The 22,255-nt window shown below is 33.8% G+C and overlaps 2 protein-coding genes and 1 pseudogene across 2 annotated transcripts; 1 reads left to right on the top strand and 2 right to left on the bottom strand.

The window, feature by feature from the left end:
• Nucleotides 1-382: 382 nt before the first annotated feature.
• Nucleotides 383-955, bottom strand: LOC125199140. Its single transcript, XM_048097271.1, has one exon. It carries the CDS (start codon nucleotides 912-914, stop codon nucleotides 468-470), a length of 447 nt encoding a protein of 148 aa, XP_047953228.1. The 5' UTR covers nucleotides 915-955; the 3' UTR covers nucleotides 383-467.
• Nucleotides 956-4,214: 3,259 nt separating this feature from the next.
• Nucleotides 4,215-11,581, top strand: LOC125199132 (annotated as a pseudogene).
• Nucleotides 11,582-17,070: 5,489 nt separating this feature from the next.
• Nucleotides 17,071-17,951, bottom strand: LOC125199133 (transcription factor TEOSINTE BRANCHED 1-like). The gene has a single exon (XM_048097266.1). The coding sequence runs from the start codon at nucleotides 17,949-17,951 to the stop codon at nucleotides 17,298-17,300; it is 654 nt and encodes a 217-aa protein (XP_047953223.1). The 3' UTR covers nucleotides 17,071-17,297.
• Between the last annotated feature and the right edge of the window lie 4,304 nt (nucleotides 17,952-22,255).

Here is a 22,255-nt window from a genome sequence, read left to right on the forward strand (position 1 = left end):
TTTTCATGACGATGCATCCCAAGCATTTTTCAATTTTTTTATTCATTTAAATTTATAAATAGCATTATTCAATTTATACACAAAAGACTTTCGTTAAAAAGGCTTCCAGAGTAGAAGGTTTTACGAAATATTAGTAAATTTAGGTTAGGTCACCTAGAGTTAATATTAATTGAATTGACCACGTAAGCAATTAATCCTACACGAAATCAACTCTTTAGAAAGACCAAGTCAATTTCAAAAGGCAGCAACTAGTTTACCATAAAAAAAGAGGAGAATATGAAACAAATTAACTTTCCTCTAAAAATATAAAATAAAAATTCAGGACCACAAACCACTGAAATTAATAAAAAGCGAAAAAGATAAAAAAAGAAAATAGAAACACTACACCAAAATTTCATAATTCATATAAACACTAAAGAAAAGGAAAGGAAAAAAAAAGAAAAGCTCCAAATTATTACAGGATAGTATCAGTAAACAGAGGCCTCATTTTTCTGCTGCGGAAAACTAATATTCTTCAACGGCGTCATGGAGCCGTGGCGCGGCGACTTGGGCATCTCCGGGATCCTCTTTCCGTCGTAATCGTAGTAGATGACGCCGGAGAATTCCGGCGGCTGGCACTTCTCCCCCATCAAGATCGCCTTCTGCCACACCCCATTCTCCTCGCCGGAATCCGCCGCCGCCGCCGCCTTCTTGCTGTGGATCAACGGTGACATGGCCTTCTGGCTTATCGCCGCCATCAGCTGCTTCGGCGACGGCAGCGGATGCCCGCTTTTCGGGCTCTCCTTCCGACCAATTTGCTTTGCATGCTTCGCACACAAACCTACCAAAACAGACACCGAAACAAACAGCCCCAACGCTACCGCGATCGCCGAGAAGCTCTCACTTTCATGGAATATTGGAATTGGACGAACCATTTTTTTTTTCTTCTTCTTGAATTCTTGAAATTTTGAAGGTGGTGAATGGATTGTGTGTATATATATAAGTGTGTGTGTGTGTGTGTGGTTGGGTGGAGGTTGGGGGGGTGGGAAGGGACGTAGTCAACTTGGATTACTTGTGGGATTAATAAATGGTGGGCAATTAGTGCTTTGATGGAAATTGAGGTGTGTTTGGGTCATTTCATGATTAGGCAAAGTGTTGATAACAAAATTAAGGGGATATGGAAAAAATGGGCCACTATAGATTTATCATGCTTTTGGAAGTTTGACTTGGGGGATATTGAAATTAAATTGAGCTAGAGTAGTAAAATATTGATGGTTGTTATTGGGAGAATATTTTTGGTGGACAAATGGATGGTTCTTGGACACATGACATAAAGTGATGAGTAGATATATCATATTGCAATTGTATGTATTGTATAAAGTGTTTTTGTATAGATTATTAATGAAAATAATTAGATGGAAGGTATAGATAACAAGATAAGTAACAGACATGAATAATTAGGCGAAAACTAGGTGAGCAAAATGTCAGCTAGTGCAGTTGGGTCAACTGCAACTATGCAAGAAGTGGCATAGACCAAGTCTACCTATATACGTATCATATGGGAAATATACAGCCAAAAAACAGAGTTGACCGAACAAGTATTTTGTCAATGACTATGCGAAATTAGTTCGTAATTTTGTTAATAGTTGCATATTCAGGATATAATTTTTAGTAAAAGTACATATGAATTACTAATAAAAAAAAGAAACAAGAAAATTGTTAGCCATGGCATAAGATATAGTTAATATAGATATTCATCAATAAATGAAAGAAAAGAAAGTCATGAGATAAGAATATGAATTGACAAAAAAAAAAAAAAAACCCGCTAGGAGTTTAAAAACCTGACCAAATTAATATATGTACTCATTATTTTATCCATCAGTGATTTAATTTTGTTTAGATTGATAAAGTGTTTACCGATTGATGTGTCTATCAATGATACTTACGATGCCAAATTAATTAATCGGTGAATTCGACAGTGATTTTGGTGCATAGCAAGTTTTTGCACCGAAATCCATTGGCCATCCGTCGGGGAATCTCGTCAAAAAGTTGTCGGAAAATCCATCGGTAAACATACTTTTTTTTGCAGTGGTTGACATTTGTTGTATGTCATTAGTCTCATTAATCAAATTGCAACTTGGCAGGTTGACTATCAGATATGTATGGTGACTAAGTCATATTAGTTTGCAAGTTGGAAGTTTGGGGGTTTATCACTTTGCACTTTGTAGAATCTGCCTAACACTAATTAATTATATATTGATTTCAGCAGTTCTTTTATTTTTTTAGATATATGCAATACTATAAGTCGAATTAGAAAATTGTGAAGAACCGAGACCATAGTTTTTTAGTGATATGACTCATATAGTATTAGTAAAGGCCACATATGTAGTTAATCTATTAATTAGGTCTCGTGCTTTTCATTTTAACACCGATCGACTCGACTTAATTTGTTTGTTTTGTGTGAGAAGAAATATAAAACAGAATTTGGAAAAAATGTAAATTAATGATATAGTCCATTCGCATTTGCTTCTTTAGGTATTTCAGCAGTAATTTGCGTTTATCTATTTGACAAATTCAACGATTAATTGAAGTATACATACAGCAGTTGTTCAGTGTCTATGCAATAATTGCAGTATGAAGGCGTTGACGGCTTGACGCCTATGAAATTAATTTACATGATGTAGATATACCTATATATGTCGACATATATATGTATCGTGCGTCCATGATTTATAGTAACTACTAACTACACATGAATCTGTGATTATGTGCTTCCATTGCCATATCATTTATGTTCTGTCTTCTTTGAGAAAACATTTACATGATTAGTTTATTTTATTTGAAAATAAGATAGCTTTTTTTTTGGAGTGGATATAGATTAAATTCCATGATTAGTTTATTTTATTTAATCAAAATGTTATGGTAATGGGCCAACGAAGAAGTACAACAAGGCCTAAAAAACCTTAGGCCCAAATACGAAACAGAGAAGCCCAATCTAACCTTGTTTTAATTTAGCATCTAAACTTCATAGGCCCAAATACGAAACAGAGAAGCCCAATCTAACCTTATTTTAATTTAGCATCTAAACTTCATAGGCTCATTATGCCTAACATTTCTATTTATTTTTTATTTTTTTATTTTTTAACATTTCTATTTACTTGGAATGCAACCAATTACTTTATCATAAAAAGTTTTTTTTTTAAAGTACTAGAATAGTCGAACATAAGGGGTGAGCCCATAATCGATCCTTTATCTTCATTTTAATATGTCATTATTTTCCAGTAAGAAGTTTCACTATCTAAAAAATGATAAAAATAAATAGACTAAAAAGATGTAAACAAACACTTAAAAATATTTAATGCATGACAAATAGACAATATAGAAAATTAATATATCAAAAGAATTAAGTTTTATAAAAAAATAATGAAAAGATAAAAAAAAATATTATATGAATAGAATATTTAATAAATTGATAAAATAAAAAAATTCGGCATTATATATTTTAATTGAATTAGTAATGGGTTAAAAAATTAGATTAATCTCAATAAAGTAAGAAATTATAAAATGTTCTCTAGGAGGTCGAACCCACACCCAGAAGTAGAGAGGCTAGTACTCTACCATTGGGCCATTAGTGAATTGGATAAAATTGGATCCTCTTTGTTATTATTGGAAGGTTTGGGGGTACGGTTGTACCCCTAGTTCTATTCTTCCTCCGTTACTATTGCCATATAATCAACATTATCTAATTAGAAGTAAAAAAAAAAACAACAAATAATAAGGACAAAAAAAAAGCACGAGCCACAAGAAAAAACAAAAGGAATAAGAGATAAATAAGGTTGTAACAAGAGAACATCGACGAGACCAGAGATGGTCAGAAAGCATTACAATCAACAAGATAAACAGTATTAGATTACCTAGAAAGTGAATCGGTCTTTTAGCGTGGACTAGCGTTTAGAGGATTTTTATGAACTCTTTTACTTTTTGATTTCTTTAAAACTTTGAAGTATGATTCAAATGAATAAGAAAGTTGAAACGCCATCCACCCATTCACTTGCTAACTAACTAAAAAAAGTCTCTTTTTCAAACTCGGGATTGGATTTGAAGTTTTAAAATTGTTTTGTATATCTCAAATGGGGGCTTGATAAGACTAATTTCATGCATTGGTTTATGGGATAAATTTTGTGATTTCGCGATTACAACAGGAGGTTTATAAGCCGGAATTGTGCTCGATCGTCATGGCCGGGAAGAAGGCGAAGGTGCACGGAAAAGGCAAGCGGGAAAAGTGGCTTGAGAAGAAGGAAGAGTTACTAGACTAAGGACCATCCCGATTGGAGGCGAAATGGGAATCGAGCAGTCTGAAGCCCTACACCTCCTATAAATAAGAGCTGCGATCAATATGAAGGGGAGATATCTCTTTTTTCCACTTCGGCTCTTAGCTTAGCTTTTTCACTTTTCTCTACACACACTTGAGGAATCATCTTAGGGAGTTCACGTTTCGGATCTAGTTGTGGTGTATGCGTCTCTCACAGGAGGCGAAGACCACAATCTTCACTTTACGCTCGGTTACATTAGTATTTTCCGAGTCTTTGCGTTGAAGCTCGGTTATGCTTTGTTATTGTTCCGTTGGATATTTTGTATTGTGCTATGGAGACTGCTATTTGTTTTCGTTATGATATTGTCCTTTTATTTGTTTGCTTTGGTGGATATTGTTGGTTGATTTGAGTTTGGAGTTTGAATTGCTTGGAGATTGTGGTTGATCGGTTGAATCTAGTTAAATCTGTGAAGATCGGAGGTGGAAATGGTGTTTGATTGTTGTGGATGGCTTGGATCCGAGTGGATGAAGCATCCGACGTGTAGATCTGTTCGCATTTGCATGGTTATGATGTTTTGAATTCTATTTACTTGCTTGCCTTGTCTAGTCGCATGGATCTGTGTTAGTTTCAAGTGGTTCTTTGAGTCAATCGGTTTAATTTTGTTCACCCTGAATCGATCTTTGTTTGCTTTGTTTTTCACCGTTGTTTCGTAATAAAAGTTAGAGAAGATGATGTCGTCGTTAGTTAGTCCTTTAGTTAGTTGATTTGCAGCCTTTTTTCCGTCGTACTATGCCGTTTTAGGAAATGGTCCCCATGTTTCGTTTTAGTCTGTCTAGGCTAGCTTAGGAAGACGTTTACCCTAGTAGTCATTTCAAATACTTTCACTCATCATGCATGTCCCTACCTAGATCCGTCGTTAGAATAGAGTATTATATTTACCGGCCTAGAATTAACGCTCAACCCCGAAGATTGCGTGGCGCAGCCAAAAATAGCTTCCAGTCTTTAAGCATGTTTACTTACACATCGCTGTCTGGATTCGATCCCGCTTCCCCGTACTAATCTTTTTAGCTATAGCGGGTTGAGGGTTTTGAAGGGCGAAGAAAGTGATTGTGTATCCAACGACAGATTACCCAAGGATTCTTCGAGTTCCTAGACCCAGTGTCTAGTGGATTATCTCGGATCGAGAGATTTAATTTCAAACACACCTCACGACTTTTCGCACTCTTCAACCACAAATAATACTCGTATGAGAGAGATTTTTTTTCAAAGCCTCCAAATGGACCACCGAGCTAGGGGAGAAAGCTCTTATTTATTTCTTTGGGGGAGAAACTTTATTAAAAGTGTCACGGTTTGTGCTATCCTTGTTTTTGGTAACAGTTGAAATTTTTTTACAATTAAGAACAGATCACTTTAAGAATTAGCCGATTATAGAATATTTACGTGGATATAAATTGTAGAGGCAAAACAAGGAGAGGTAAATCAAGGAGGACGAGCTATCAAAAAATTCATTAAATTTAATTAGTTAAATTTTATTTAATCTTGCAATTTAAGAAATGATAGTTTATTAGTATAACTTTGACAATTTTTTTCAATATTCTATAATCTTGGATTAAAATTTCAAAGTATAATATGTATGATGTGTATATTGATAAACGCTTGCTAGTTAACTAAACCGCTTAATACACTTAGTCTGTTACGCTTTAATTAAGTGTACAATATATGTGAACACCACTTTGTTGTTAATTTGTTGTTTTTCCGACAATTTGCTCAAACAAGAAATAGCTTAAAACTTTCGATGACTGTAGCGAAATTTTCACGTAAATATAGTAGACTAATAGAGTATTACAGAACGTGTCTTAAATTAGCCAAATTATACATCAACCTAGTGTGTGAGAGAGAGAGAGCATAGTAATTAGTTATTTGAGTTGAAATCAAGACCTTGCTGTGTGAAATCATGTACACCAAAGCCACGACACACCGTGTAATTGAATAGGTATATTATATCAGCTGGTCCCTCCATCTATAATAAAATATGAGGTCAAATATTTCACAAAAATCCCCCTTTAACTGGATACCCCAAAGATCTAAAGTTTCTGGTTTTATGCAACTTTCCTTTTTAAAACTATAATTACAATCTATATACATAGCTTGGATAACCTACACGTTGCTTTCATTATGTTGTTTAACAAAGGTGTTAATTCTATCATGATTAATTAAGTATCTATTTTTTTTTGGTTATTTCAACACTGGATAAATTTAGCGTGATGATTAATTCTGAAGTATAGTAGTAGAATTTGACCTTATAGAATATGCTAATTAGTACTTAGTACTCTAGTACACTGTCAATTAATAAGCTCTGGATCTCAAAGTACTTCAACATAAGCTCTGGATTTGAAGCCAACAGAAAGAAAACAAGAATCCCAGAAATTAATCTGTCACATGACTTTCATCAATATCTAAACATCCAATCAAATTAAGTACTACTACTATAGATTATAATAACATTCATTTTAAACATTAATTTTGCAAGAATTTAAGGGACAACCGGAGAAAAGGATTTCTCCATGTCGATATCCAGCTCATCACGTGCAGTGCACACCCCAAAAATTAAATATTTTTAATGTAATCATTTCACTATTTTTGACTAAACAACATTAATTGTACGGTAATCTAATTAATGGTGTATAAATTAAAGAAAAAACCGATTTTCCCTAAACTGCTGCCGTGCCGTCACAACTACTCATCTTTCTTGAAATTTCATTCATCGTTACATACATAGCGGCGATTAAAATGCCCATAAAACTTTATTCATCAAATTCAAATTCATGCATTATTAATAATAAAATATCTACAGATCATAAACGAAACATAAAAAATGTAAGAAAAAAACAATCATTCAGATATCCTATCTTCTATATCCAATAAACTCTAAGCTTAATTCTCATCATCATACAAATATACAACACTCACGATCCCCAAAACTCAAATATATTGTGACCAATAAAAATTAATTTCGTAACATATCATGACACTAACCATGGAACCATATAACACATCAAATATTAGCACATAATATATGTACCAACGCCTTCGAGCTCGAGCTTAATGGTGCAACGGGTTGGGACCGTCGGTACCAGCGCTTCTCGACCCCATAACGAGGGTCGATTTCCTTCACGTCCTTCCCGTGGCGTTGACGTTGGCGTTTGAGGAATGGAGTGAAATCAAATTTAGTGCGAGCTAGTGCTCTCCGATGAGGAGTGATCCGGCCACCGGCATGGCCTTCTCGAGGTGGTGGAACTCACGTGAGAGAAGCAAGAAGAGGAGAGAGAGAAGCAAAAGGAGTATAAAAGGAGAGGGATTTTCATGATCATAATAATGTGGAGTGTTGTTGGTGAAGGAGGAGAAGGGATTGATGAAGAGGAAGCATGGGCAATGAAATAATAAGGAGAAAAATGATGGCAAAATTTGTATAGTGAGATTGAGAAATTTTGAAGGCTTGACAGCTTGAATCTTATGGAGAAGAGGGTTGAAATTTAGAGGGTTTTGTGCTTGCTTCCATGTGGAATTAAGCTAGTTAATATTGTAGTAATTTAATGAGGGAGGGAGAATTATTTGGGGGTGGGGAGCAGTTTCCAATAAATGTTGCTTAGAAATCAAGGAAGTAGAAAAAGGGTCATTATGTGGATTGTCAAACCTGAATTATATATTGTTTGATTATGTTTGTGAATTGAATGTTACTACTATATATCTTGAAAGTGGGGAGCATATATATGATAGTCACATTTCCTTTCTTTTGTGAAATAAATAAATTGTTTAAATATGTTGTACAATATAGGCTCTGGTCAAATCCAATAATTAAATTAGGAATCGAGAATCGAAGGTCAACATCGGTTCAGGTCACGGTATGTATTTATTTTATGATGAATTATAATCCATAAAATAAAATGGTAAGTCATAAGTGCTCGTTATTATGTTAATTATTTACATTTTTGAAGATAGCTATACATACCTAATTTTATAACACGATTTTATGTGCCGACAAGTATAAATAAATTTCCATAATTCTTAGACCAAGAAATGCATCATGAACTGTTTGAGAAAGGTGAAGAATCATTAGCATTAATGGAAGAAAAAGAAAAGGTGAAGATTGACGAAGAAGAATAGCAAAATGAATATTGATCGATGGTCATATATATATGTGTTCATGTCATCTCCTTTTCTCTGTCACACACACACACACTCACTTACACACTCATTTGAGTGATCATCTTTGGCTCCTAAAATAATTTACAATCATGAAAGATCATGCACAAAGCAGAAATTATATACTATACGTTTGTGCGTATTCCATTGGTCTAATAATATCTATTTTTGCTTACTTTTCAGATAATGAGGTGGATAATTATTTAAACCTAATATAACATTGAGTTCTTATTAACTGATATTATTATTATTATTATTAAATCGTTTGAAACTTTTCAAAACTTTTGAGAAAACATCAAATGGGAGTAAGATGATATATAATCTTAAATAAATAAAAAACTTAATTAAATCAACATTGGTCTAGAACATACTAATAATTTTTTTTTTGAAATTCAATAACTTTACTAAACACGCAATATTCTTTTGAGTTGTTCACTTTTTCATGATACTAGCTCCTTATTATTGATTTTGGAGACTTGGAGTAGTATTTTCTCTTAAAATTAAACCATGAAGCTGGGCTTTAAATATAATGAGTAACAAATTCATAGGCCCAATAGTAGACCCTTCACCCAGTTACAGTAGTGGGCTTGCAGGGGTATTGGCCAAGTCATCAATTGTCAAAACGGCGTCGTAATTTTATTTTTCATGAACTGTGAAATAAAAGGGAAGAAAAGTACCCTGGGTTGATTACTTTGATTCAGAGCTATTATCAAAATCAATCAAAGCGTAAGGGATCGGTGGAAAAACCTTCCAAGTTTCTTTCGACGATATAACCAGATCGCAAGATGGTATGGAATTCTCTCTCTGATCTTCCTATTAGCCATATGATTATTGAGGGGTTAGGGTTTGTGCCATGGTTTTGTGGTTGATTTGAATAACAATGTCATGCTACGTGAACCGGGAAGTATTTGATTGTGCTGTGTAAAATTGAACTTTTTAGATTGATTGGAAGAATTAATTCATCATCCGGGATCAGTTTTAGCTGTTAATATCTTTTACAATGATTCGAGTTAGGTCTTCGAAGTCGAACGTGTTTTTCTTAGATTCAGGATTCAATTCTCGTAGGTGAACAGGAAAGATGAGTTTTTGTTTTCCCTTGGTTTAAACGGTTTTTGATATTTTTAGATTCTGGGCATCTTAAAATTTTCATATGCAGATCCCAAACTGATATGTCAATTGATGTATTGTAAAATTTTTTTTATTGATGCTACTTTTATTGAATGAAAAGGTTGTTTTCTGGGTGGTTAATTGTTATTTTGGTTCCTGCAGTGACTCTTGCAGCAGCTCGGGCAGATAACTTTACTACCCACCAGAATGGGAGCCGAAGAAGGTATGTTTGTGCTTTAACTTCCTCACTTGCATTTTTACAAGGATTGTGTTTATTTATATGCTAATAATCTTTTGTTGCATTTGTTTGCAGGGTGGGTTAAACAAGTTCAATGGTCAGCATGCTCTGAGGGAGAGAGAAAAAAAATAGATCAAGGCATCTTGATTATAAGGTACTGAACCATGCTAGATTATATTTAGTGAACCTCTGTTACCCCTTGACTGTCAAATGTAAAAGCATGTTTATTGGATTCAGGGTGTTTTACTGACAGAGGGAAGTGATGTTAAGATTAGGACTAGATATGGCTTTGACATTATATGATAGTAATGTGTTGTGGTCGAATGCCCAGTCCAGTTTGATTCAGTAATATGACAATAAGTTTTTTGGACAATGGACACCAGGTTATATGCTGCTATCATTGCTTCTCCAAAGAACATGTTTTCAATTTATATATATATATTCATGAATATTTTGAGCAATAATAATGACTTTTTGATACTCCATATCTGATTATTTTTCTTCATGATTTCTGACTGCAATTCTGGTGATAGGAGGATATTTTGAGTTTTGGAGTACAAGTGTAATCCCAATATGTAGTCTAGTATTCACAAACAAAAGGCATGGTTTCCTTCAAATTCCTGTGATGAGGAATAATTTGGCTGTAGTGTTAACAGTTATCATGACTGTTTGTAAAACAATTCAAAATGATTATAATTATGCTGAAGGAGCACCAGGCGTTTGTGAAGATAATACTGATTTATACCCATAAGCTAATGCCATCTTATATTTTGAGATTTGAATACATGTTTATCATTTGCCTTAATTTTCACAGGTTTGAGATGCCTTATAATATTTGGTGTGGTGGTGTGAGTCTATGATTGCAAAGGGTGTAAGGTTCAATTCAGAGAAAAAGCAAGTGGGGAATTACTACTCACAAGGTATTTTGTTTGCCTCGAACTGGATACTGAACTCATTCATAAAATTATCAGCTCAGTTTGGGTTTCAAATACCTTTTTTTTTCTGCAGATATGGAGCTTTAGTATGAAGGCACCTTGCTGCAAACATGAGATTGTTATTCAAACTGATCCACAAAATTGCGCTTATGTGATTATGAGTGGAGCCAGACAAAAGGTTGAGGAATATGACCAAGATGCTGAGACCTTGGCACTCCTGTAGATGATGGTGAGTGTTGCATATGTATACAAACAAATACACCTGGATTTTTATTTTGTTCCCTAAACTAATCTTTACATTTTATTTTTAGATAAGAGTAAACTTGCGGGTCCTTTTAAGCGGCTTGAACATCAGGAAGGAGATATGAAGAAGAAGGAAAGAAGCTTTAGCTGTATTGGTACACCTGTTCTTTAAAATCAGACTCCAGGCATTTGATGATTATGCACTGAACAAACGCTTGGGGGGACGATAGGAATCAGAAGAAAAGGGTAGTTGAAGAAGAAGCTAATAGGGAAAACAGGATTTGGGAAGACTTCTCCCAAGCTCAAAGAGGATGCAGCATCTCAAGCGTATTAAATTTGCTAAAAGTTTGAGAAGAATAGAAAAGACAGAGGGCGCAATTCAAGCAGCCTCATATTTTCTGGATCATCTTCTTCTGCCTCTGAGAAAAGACGGGTTTGAGCTAGAAGCTACAAGGAGAAAAAATAAATGCCACCACTGCATCAAGCTGTTAGCTGGAGGAGTCAAGCCATCGCATGGGCCGCCATTCTGCCCCATCTCGAAAATCCATGAGATCCTAAGGTGATAAACAACTATCTCGCCTGTAACCACTGGTATATCAGTAACTCGCCATTTGCTAATTTGCAATCCCAGTTGTAAATATTGTGTAATATTAGTAACTGCCATTTGCTAATTTGAATCCCAATTTGTAAATTGTGTATCACCAATGAGCTAAGTTTTCTTTGACCTTTAAACCACTCTTTTTTGTATTTTTAAGGTATAAATTGCATTGAGTCCGAATTCGCAGTTATATATCTTCGTTTTTGGAACTTTTAAGGACTTCAAAGTGTATGATCCGAAATATGTAATTACAAGTTATTGAGACTGTAAAATGAAGTGGAAAACAAAAGAAAAGTGTATGAAATATGAAATTAGAAAAAGGAAAAAGAATAAAAAATGAAGTGTCAAAACTGAAAAACACAATAGGCTACCGGCAGAGTATGGGAAACTAGGTAGTGATGGTGATTATCCAAAACTTTGAATTATAATATAATCCGTAGATAGTTATTCTTTGTGTCGTGAAAGATGAAGTTATGTGATTTGAATCTTAAATTTCGTTGCTTATAGATCAAAGTCCTACTCTATTTTGGACATCATTTAGGACTGCCTATAAAATTCCAAATTTTGCTTTTGTGGTTTACACTTATACCTCAAAATATTACTTGCACTTCTATATTCTAGACACTTTAAAGAGTGAATTATTAAAATGGTTTCTGGACTTTATCGCTTGTGCGTATTTGAACTTTGAAATGATATGATTTGCGGTTTATCCACTTTAATATTTGTACTTTTTTTTGTCATTTTACACCTTTTCGATTTAAATACCCATGAAGAACATTCATATACTGTTCTATCCTACTCATTTTGTACGGAAAAAATAAGAGACAAAATGAGTGAGTAAAGAAAAGTACACAAATGACCTCATGGCATGGGGTATTTATATCTAAAATCATTGAAAAATATGTAAAGAGGACCAAAAATATACAATGATGGACAACAAATGATATTTTGAATTAGGGATCGTAGAGCGTGCAAACGGCAAAGTTAGGTATAGTAGTTATTCATTATCTTTATCTTAGATACAATACTCCTACTAGAATTCTACAGAACTTATTCCTAATTTCCTATGCACTAGATTTGCAACAAGTACTAGTACTACTATGTACTCCTCCTGTCCATATTAATGGAGATGTTCTTTCTAAGCAGATTAAGAAAAATTGTGTTAGGTAAGTTAAGTAAAGGGAGAATAAAGTGGAAAATGATAAAGGTAGAGAGATGAAGAGAGAAAAAGTAAGAGAGAGTAAAGTAGGTGTGAGAAAATGTGTTGATTTTTACTAAAAAGGGAAATAATTCTATTATTATGGAACGTACTAAAATGGCAAATGACTCTATTACTACAGAATGGAGGGAGTAGTTCACTATCACAATTAAGGAAAAAGGACCCTCCAGGAAATTAATCATGGCTGATGTACATAGCAAAATTACCAAAAGCATGTACTCCTAATCAATAAAAATAAAGATATTTCCTTAAATTCTTACAAAACAGAAAATGCACCCCTTTTTCAAAACATAGGTGCTATCACATGGATATACATGAAATTTGAAGCGTAATCTTAGCTACCTAACATTTCTCCCTCACCACGCAATCCTACACATCAACTACTGCATTAGTATATCATATGCCATTTTTAAAGTAGAAGATTTACTTTATTCTAGTAGTAAGTTATAGGCTTTTAATTACTTTTTCAGCTAAATCTTTTCTTTCTCCAAGGATAAAGTAGTAATTGCTAGTAGCTGCATAATTGTGGCCCATCTACTTTTTGGTATGATGATCAAGTACACAAAAATATGGCTGATATAGCTACACATGTGTATATGTGTGTGCAAAAATCTTTAGGCTGATTTTATAATCTTGATTTTTGATAGCTATTATTGGACACAGATTCCACTTTAAACAGCTTACATAAACAGACAAATTTAGTAAAATTATTCTTGTTTCAGTTTAGGGCCCTCTTTTTCTCCCATGCGCATGCTTTTGCTCTGTGTGTTTGACAAAATCGCAGGATATGAGGATTTCTACTTCCCAATTTATCTGCCAATATCTTTACATTTTCTGCTATATTCACAGGGATAAAAACTTTTCACGATTTGCATTCAGTTGGAGACCACCCTATGAAGTTGTGAATGATTCAATATTCATCTTCCTAATTCAAAAGGTACTGTATTTTTTTCAATGTTATTTATTTGGATCATTATGATTTCTATGGCTGGTCAGTTAAATTTTTTTTCCTTTGAGACATGTTTTGTTTATATATAAACACTTGCATACGTCATTCAAGAATTCTAGTTTAATTTGGCATTTTAAGCTTAGGGCTTCGAGTTAATTTATAATTATATATAGTATTCACATTCCTATATATCAATTAATGGTTAAGGTAAATCTTGTATATATATTTTAGTTTTATGTGTGCTAACTTGGGTGAAGAGTTGAAGATCGAATTAGTAATTTTCTAATGTAATAATTTTAATTGGATAAAAAGGCTCTAACCACTAAAGGTAGTGAGCATCAAAAGTACAAGTTCAATAAAACTAAAAACGAACAACAGATCACCAATAACGCTATCTAAATTAACAAGATGGACAAATGGTCAAGAAGTAAACGACAAAACCACGACCAATACATCTCCCTCCACCAAATAAAGTACCAAAAAGAGGCAACTAAAAACAGAACCATCTAAATCCGAGACTCGGAACCCACAAAATCGTTCAATACAATAATCCAACTATGATCCTTTTTGTTAATCTGAAAGGACAATTGTATAAGACTCTCTAGATGAAAATGAAAATTTTAAAGATAATAATGACTGACTGCATTAACACACTCCTTATTATCCAAATAACTACTGTCCCCTCTTCCCATCATCTTAATTGGTGCCCCACTACTTTCAGCATTGAACACCATTTAATATCAATTTTAAGGTGAATCTGAATATAAATCTTTATTTTTATTTCTATTTATGTTAAATGTTAATTACATGCCAAGTTGTGGTCGACTACATTAATTGCCGCAGCAGAAAAATACAAAAGTAATTTCAATGATTCAACTTTTTCCATCCAAAGATTTATGGGATTGGGAAGTAGGGTTGGATTTTCCAGTCCAATTGAAAAGGACCGATAAACCATAATTATATATTGATGCAGTCCATCGTACGTTTATGTGATTTTATTCGACAAAACTCTCTCTTACAATTAAAAGCATGATTAGCTAGATAGGCAAAGTATCGTGGAGTATTTAATTCTTGCTAAGTGCAGCTATGTTATAAGATGCTGAAATCGAATTAACTTTTCATTTTTATAAGCTAGGTTTCATTTTTGATGCGTAGATATATATATGTGTGTGTATGTATGTATGCAAAATGATTGCAGCACAGAACTGTCGGATACTATTGTAGAATCTTCATTCCTCGTTTTATCCCATGTACCATGCATTATTTTGTCTGCATTTATTTATTATATATATTTGAACATTTCCAAAACTTTTGTGAATATAGTCGATAACCCCAATACATCAAAGGTCATTTTCAGCACCTCTGTTTGGAGTCAAGATTTGTAGAGTGGATTGGGTATTTATATATGTATATTTAAATTCTTGGATAAAAAGAACATAGTATAGACACACCTAAGACATGAATTTTGATCAGGAGTGTGGTAAGCCAATATAATAAATGGATATAAATCTCATTGAATATCAGAAATACATATGTAGTTGAAACTTTAAATTCTGCTATTGATGAACAAAATCTTTCAAACGCCTGTTTTGGGCCGACTCCTAGCTTCAATTTATTTACATAATTAAGTAAAATCTTGCATTCATGTTAAAATCTACCGACTAGTAAAGTTTCTTATTTATGGCTAGATTTAAATGTTTAAAATATAGCGCTTGGTAAATTTAGTTATTATTATTATTATTATAACTATTATTATTAATTAATTAAGTATATGCATAGATGTGATTTAGGTGAATTCGATCAATATGAATGACGGTTATATATATGAGTTATGATACAAACCACACAAGATAACATATAGTAGTAGAATAGATTGCACTTAATTCGGTGACAAGCAAATATGGAGTAATTATTTTGGTTACTATTCGTTAATAAATTAACTTAGGAAACCACACTAACCAACATATGAGTCGATGACAGTCTTTTCAACAATTTTAATGATAGTAGTACATACTGAAATAAGTACACAACTAAAGGCTAAAGCACTAAACTTATGTAGTAGTACGTAGGAGTAATATTTAGTGAGGGCTTTTTTCGGAAAAAATAACGGAGGTTGCGACGCACTTCTGAAATATAAATAGAAGCTTTTAATATAGTAAATTTGATTGAACCTTAATTGGAGCATTACCTATATGGACTATACAGAACTGTACATACTGATAGTGACATACATATGACAAAGTGAACTTATCATTCTCTGTGGTCTTCAATAAGGGCGTGGATGGATATAGCCTAGGTTAATTGGTTAAAGGTTAAGTACTCCCCTAAATTGGCAGACCATTAATGAAATGTATGATAAATCCCTTGTCTACCACAAATAGTCATAGTATTTAATTACTTACATGCATTATACAGTATATAGCTTTTACGATCCGTGAATTCCGGTTGCTCATCTGAATAACTGAACTTTATTGCCAGTTATTTATGTATACAACACAACAATGTCACTATATACCAGTATATAAATACCAAATTAGCAAACTGATTTAATTTACAGGAAAGCTAGCACTAGAAGCAAATTAAGGTAGTTTTGAAAATCCATCTTTGAAGATGAAAAGGATTCATATATCATGCTTCCCAGCCCCAAGGTACTAAATTTTCAAGAGTTTATATATGCATGTAGGGTTGTATTATGTACCAAATTAGTTTTAAACGCTAAAGCCAAACACATCATTATAAAATAATGTGGAGTTCATTACAACTTTATTTGCAGTTCATTATAGGAAATTCTGAGATTTAAACACAATGACATCATCATGCATAATTTGGAAATATGAAGTTCATTATAAGTTTGTTATTACTTAAATTTATGTTCCACCACAATATTATCGCAAGATTTCATGATCCGTCTAACATTCTTTTGATTTTTGAAAACTACCACCTTATAAACCATATGAGGTAATTAGCTTGAAATTTATGCCTTCAAAAAGTATAAGCTAGTATTTACTTACTTTGGCCACATTGTGATTTTGAGCTTGATGTCGTCACGCATATTGAATTTAATTTAAGTACTAGCTAGCTTCCAAGTTTATTATCAGAATCATATTCTTATTCCTACAATCTAAACAAACACATGATGACTTAAACACTCAGATAAAACACACACAAAAGAGTAGATTAATTTCCGATTCCACAGCCATTTCAAGACACACACATTGTGTTAAGTATGCTCTCACATTAGTATTACTAAAAATTAGCAGTTAGATAGATATAACAAGATGCTGAGTTGATGATTGATACTGGAATAATTCGATTATTATTAAGATAATTAGTACAATAAGCAGTACTAGAAGATTATTACATGCTTTTCAAGGGATTTAATTTACAAACAGTCAAATTGAGCCATAAATATTTTTTAATAGGTACATATCCAATAAATAGTAGAAAATGTGGGGTGGTGGGTGAATAAATTGAGGTGGGATAATTACCTGCTTAATTTAGTCTGTGATCTGATCATTGCTCAAGCAGGTCCCAGTTTCCAAGAAATCCCATGAAAGTAGAGCAGTTGTAATGATCAGAAGTGGAATTCCCCAGAAGCTTCTCGATTGTTCCGACATCGTCCGCTACACAAACCCTTTCTCGATCTAATGGAGGACTGCTGCTCGAAGACCCTAATTTGTCTAAAACATTCTGATTAGGGCTCGATTCGACCCGCTTTACCATCACCTTCTCCTCTGTTCTGCACTGCGCTTTCGCCTTTGCATTGTTCGAGCAGTTCTCCCCGGATTCCGACGCGAACTTACCATCCTTGGTGTTGGTGAGGTCCTTCATCGCCTTGTTGGATTTGCTGAAAAGCCACTCGATGGTTTTGCTCGCTTTGTCGTAGCCCAGCATGTCTTGGAGATCGAAGAATTTCCTCGCGACTTGAAGGGAGAGCCTCATTCTCCTGTCTCGGATCCCTTTCGCAGTGCAAATCTTGCTGTGCCGGTCTTTCTTTCCGGTCCTCTTCCTCGGGACTGCTTGCTTCTGTTTAGGTTTTGGGGGGTGATGATCTGATGATGGCAGGGGGGTTTGGAATGGAATTGGAATTGGAGTGGAAGTCCGGGAAGATGAGTTGGTGTTCATCGAAGAATGGGGAGGGGAAGGTGGAGAAAAATGGGGATTCATCGATTATAGGGTTTTGAATTTGATCGTGAAGCTGAAAAGGAGGCTTTTTGATTAGAGGGTTATCTCCCGATGGTAACATTGTTGCGAAATTGGCTACTTGTTTTGGGTGTCAAGTGGAGAATGCATACTCATTAGAGCAATAGATAGAGAGAAGTGGTAGTGCAACTTTTGTGGTTGTTAGGGCAAGAGCGTGGCTAAAGTATGATGTACGAGACTAGGTAAGGGATGGTGGGCTCAATTTGCTGTATGAAATATCTTGTTAATTATAGTTTACTGTTACGCTTAATTACAAGTTAAATAGATTAGCTAGTTACAAATTTGGCCATCATAAGAAAACCTAATTCTTTTCAATAACTTACATATTGTTTTCTGATGATATTCGCAAGATTTCTCTCTCATGTAATTTTAAGGCTGTTGATTCTCGAAACCTTTTTGTTGGGAGGCAAAATATCTGATATGAGCTCTGTAAACGGTGGATATATTTGTTTTTTATTTTTCTTGGAAAAGCGCAAATTGGCAACGTACAACTAGTATTCGTTAATGTCCAATGGATTATCCGTAGATTGTATTAACAACGGATCATCGATGGCTGGTGGTACGATGTTTAGGCACCAGATTTGCCAACAACATAGGTAATCCGTCCGTTGTTTGATACATTTTCTAAATTTACATGTGCAGATCATATATTTTTTGCAAAATTCTAATGTTCCTGTAGAGTGTTTAGATCATATATGCTGTACAATTTAATGTCAGCCTTGGCCGGCTGGGATTTTAACTAAAGAAAGCGATGCCTATTGCCATATTATTGGTGCATATATAGGTACATTGTCAAATATTATTAATTGTACTACTAGTATTTATGACCCTATCTTTTTTTTTTATCTTTTGTCTTTATTGATTCCCCGATTCCTTAAATAGTGTGAACAATGATACTATATCTTAAAGGTTTTCTGGATATAAACTAATTCTTGGATCCTTCATCATTTCACTCTTAACATGTGGAGTTTCTTCATAAACTAAATTGGAGAAAGAGAGGTATGTCCAATTGTATAATGTGATCAACTCACACTTGAGCGGGTTAGGACTGCCCAAGGTTTCCGTCCGGTTAAAGCAGTAACCTTCCGCAACAGTGAGAATTTACTCAACCGAAACCGTCAATTTTTGAATCGTGGTTCGGTTCGGTTCAAATTCAACAAACAGTGCTAACCGTCGGTTCCGGATGGTTTTTGAGACCCGGAACTGCAAAAAACGATGGTTCGAACGAAACCGGCGGTTTTGAAACCGGAACCGTAACGCGAAACACCCTCGCGGAACCGGCGGTTCCAACAGTAACAACGTTCCGAACCATGGGCACCTCTAGAGCAGGTGGGGATAAGGCTGATCTTAGGAGTTTAAGGCAGCAATAATTAGCTTACCCAAGATTAATACCAATGTCTTTATTTTATTTTGTGATATACAATTGTTGTTAGACATGTAGGTAGGTGTTATGGGTAGGGCAATTATTTGGAGCTGTATTTAAAACTGCTTTATTTCCATTGAAGGCCATGTTTCTTTGACTGTATGACTACATGTCTCTTTCACTGCTAAAGTCGATCTGAAACCCTACCTCCCACCATGTTTACTTCCACCACAGCCTAATCAGTAACAGGAGTTAGATAGAGATAGATTGAGAGAGAAGGGAGTCGAATATCTTTTAGGACTATAGGAATTCCAAAGTTTAGGAGAATCTGCAACTGAACCTATTTCCAATTAATTGTTTCCACATTCCTTTTTTGATCAATTAATTAAGTGGCTGGATTTTATATTTCACGGCACAGTTACAATTATGCCTTCCTTGAAAAGTAATATGAACATTTGATTCGATATTAGTTTAATGTATAATTAGTAAAGTAAGAGAGAGATAAATGGTAATGTAAGTGGTTAGTAATGTAATGTAATAGTTTAAGTTTTAAATATAATGATGCGTAAGAGTAATGTGTTTAACTATTTCAAAATTATAAAATTCACACTTTTTATAGATGAATTAATAAAGATTAATTCATGCCTTTTGGGAGAGTATAACACCAAAAACTAATTAACATACTATGAACATCAATTTATTTATTACCTAGGAATTTTAACTTCAACTTCAAGCCTAGCTATATTTTTCATATTTTCATTCTTTTTGTGTTTAATAAGTCTATATAAGAGTCATTCTTGTTGACCGATCATATTACCTTTACTTACATATATCTTTAATTATGTAAATGTGCTATAATTAATAATAGATTTATCAAAGAAATCATATTTTAAAAAAATTAAATTAATTAATAATATCAAAGTTTCATTGTTTATAAATGATCTAGAAGTCTTAGAAACTTGAAGTGAAAATAAGGAAATTAATATAAAATCCAAAAAAAACCCCAATAAAATGGCTATTTCGCCAATCCAATACGAATTATAAATCATTCCAAGACTGTTGACTTTTTTCCAAGCTCGAACGGCATCATTTAACTAGCAATGTAAACTTAAATATAACCATGAATCAAATTCAGATTTTTGTCATGATCATGAAATAGTATTCTCTATCTTAATTTATACAGTACTTATTTTCTTAATAGACATTCTATAACTGTCACCATCTAGGTAGCAACACGAAGAATCTTTACTGCATTGACTCGATGTTGGCTTAATGCTGGCTGAATTTCTCGTTCCAAAAGAATTTTTTCAATGTCACAATCTGATAAGGAAAGGAATTGCCTACCACATCAACCAAATTGTTCTTTCTCTGAGTTACATATATGTCATCGTTAGTCTCCAAAACAGTAATTCTAGTTATTGAATCAATAAGTACCCAACCAAGTTCAAGCGAAAGTCAGAAACATGGTTTGAACTCTGGTTAAATCACAATCGCGCTTAATATATAGTATAATCACAAGTTTGATCTCAATTTAATCACCCATGTGTGAGAAAGACGATCGATTGAGCTAGATATTCAACATGTCCTTCAACCACCCCATCACTTATTTAATAAAATACAATCATAGTATTAAACTCTAAAACATCACTAATGATAAACTTTTTTTTGATTCGATAGTAGTGATTTATCAGAGTACTATTTTTTTTTTTTTTTTTTTTTTGAAACAAGCTCCACTATTTAATTATGGCCTCAGCCCTCAGTTTAAATTAAAAGTTGAAAGTGAAGCATACAGATCGAGTTCGGCCCACTAAGTGAGTTTTGGGCTTACGTTAACTTATGATTTGCGAATTGACCCAATCAAGAAGAAATAATAAAATGTTTTAATAAAAGGGATGATCAAATAATTTCATTTTATTAGCGATGTATATTCTTCATTATATTAAATCGTATGTTCGTTAAATTTAGGATAAATTTATGTCACCACCTCCTACAACTGCAAGCTGTAACACCGCTTTTATTATTACCTCTTTACGTTAAGATTTTTATTTTGTGAGCATGAGTGATAGAGCCTAGTAAAATACCGCCCTTGTTTTGTTTGGAGTGCCAATGAAAGTGGAATTTTGTGAATGTTCGGTTGATATTGTCGAATCGTGTTGGATAAGAAATTGATATGTGCGATGAGTATCGTTAATGAGAAAGTAGAAATTTCGTTTACAAGTATTTGGAATTAAATCCAATAATTGGGCCTACTATATCTAGCCTGATCGTTCAAATTAATGAAGTCTTTTGTGAAGCCCAAAACCAATTCTTCCTTATTCTATTTTGCAGCCCAATTTTACTTCAAATCTTTTCACCTCCCAACATCACACGGTTTCACCAACATCCCTACATCCCTGAAAAATCTCCAAGCAAAATCTGTAACCCGTATATTTGTTTCAACTGCACAATGCAGTTTTCTCATTCCTTCAAAACAAAAGAAAAGAGAGGCACAGAGAACACTGTGATTTCAACATCCATTCTGCCGTATTTTCTTTCTTTCACAAAGGCAATTTCTCTTCAATTACATGAATAGGAACTTCCATATCTTGATTCCATAATATAAATTCTTGAAATCACAGTTGAGAAGAAATAGTTAAGAGTAAGAGAGCCGAGAGTCCTTCAAATTGTTTTCCTGCAACTCTTTGCATCAAAGGTATATTTCTCTTCCTAAATTCCACTGCATATCACTCACGGTAGTACATCCATGAGAATTTAGTTCATCCTTGAATTTCTTGAAACTGTTGAATGTTGTGTTTTGATAAAGTTTCAATCTTTAATGCTTTTAGTAGCCTTCTATTTACCTTCGAGCTCAATTCCTGAAAATCCTTTGTCTACCCAATTAATTTTTGAATCGATCCATTAGAGA

This window comes from Salvia hispanica, unplaced genomic scaffold, assembly GCF_023119035.1.
Source record: "Salvia hispanica cultivar TCC Black 2014 unplaced genomic scaffold, UniMelb_Shisp_WGS_1.0 HiC_scaffold_391, whole genome shotgun sequence".
NCBI classification, from domain to species: domain Eukaryota; kingdom Viridiplantae; phylum Streptophyta; class Magnoliopsida; order Lamiales; family Lamiaceae; genus Salvia; species Salvia hispanica.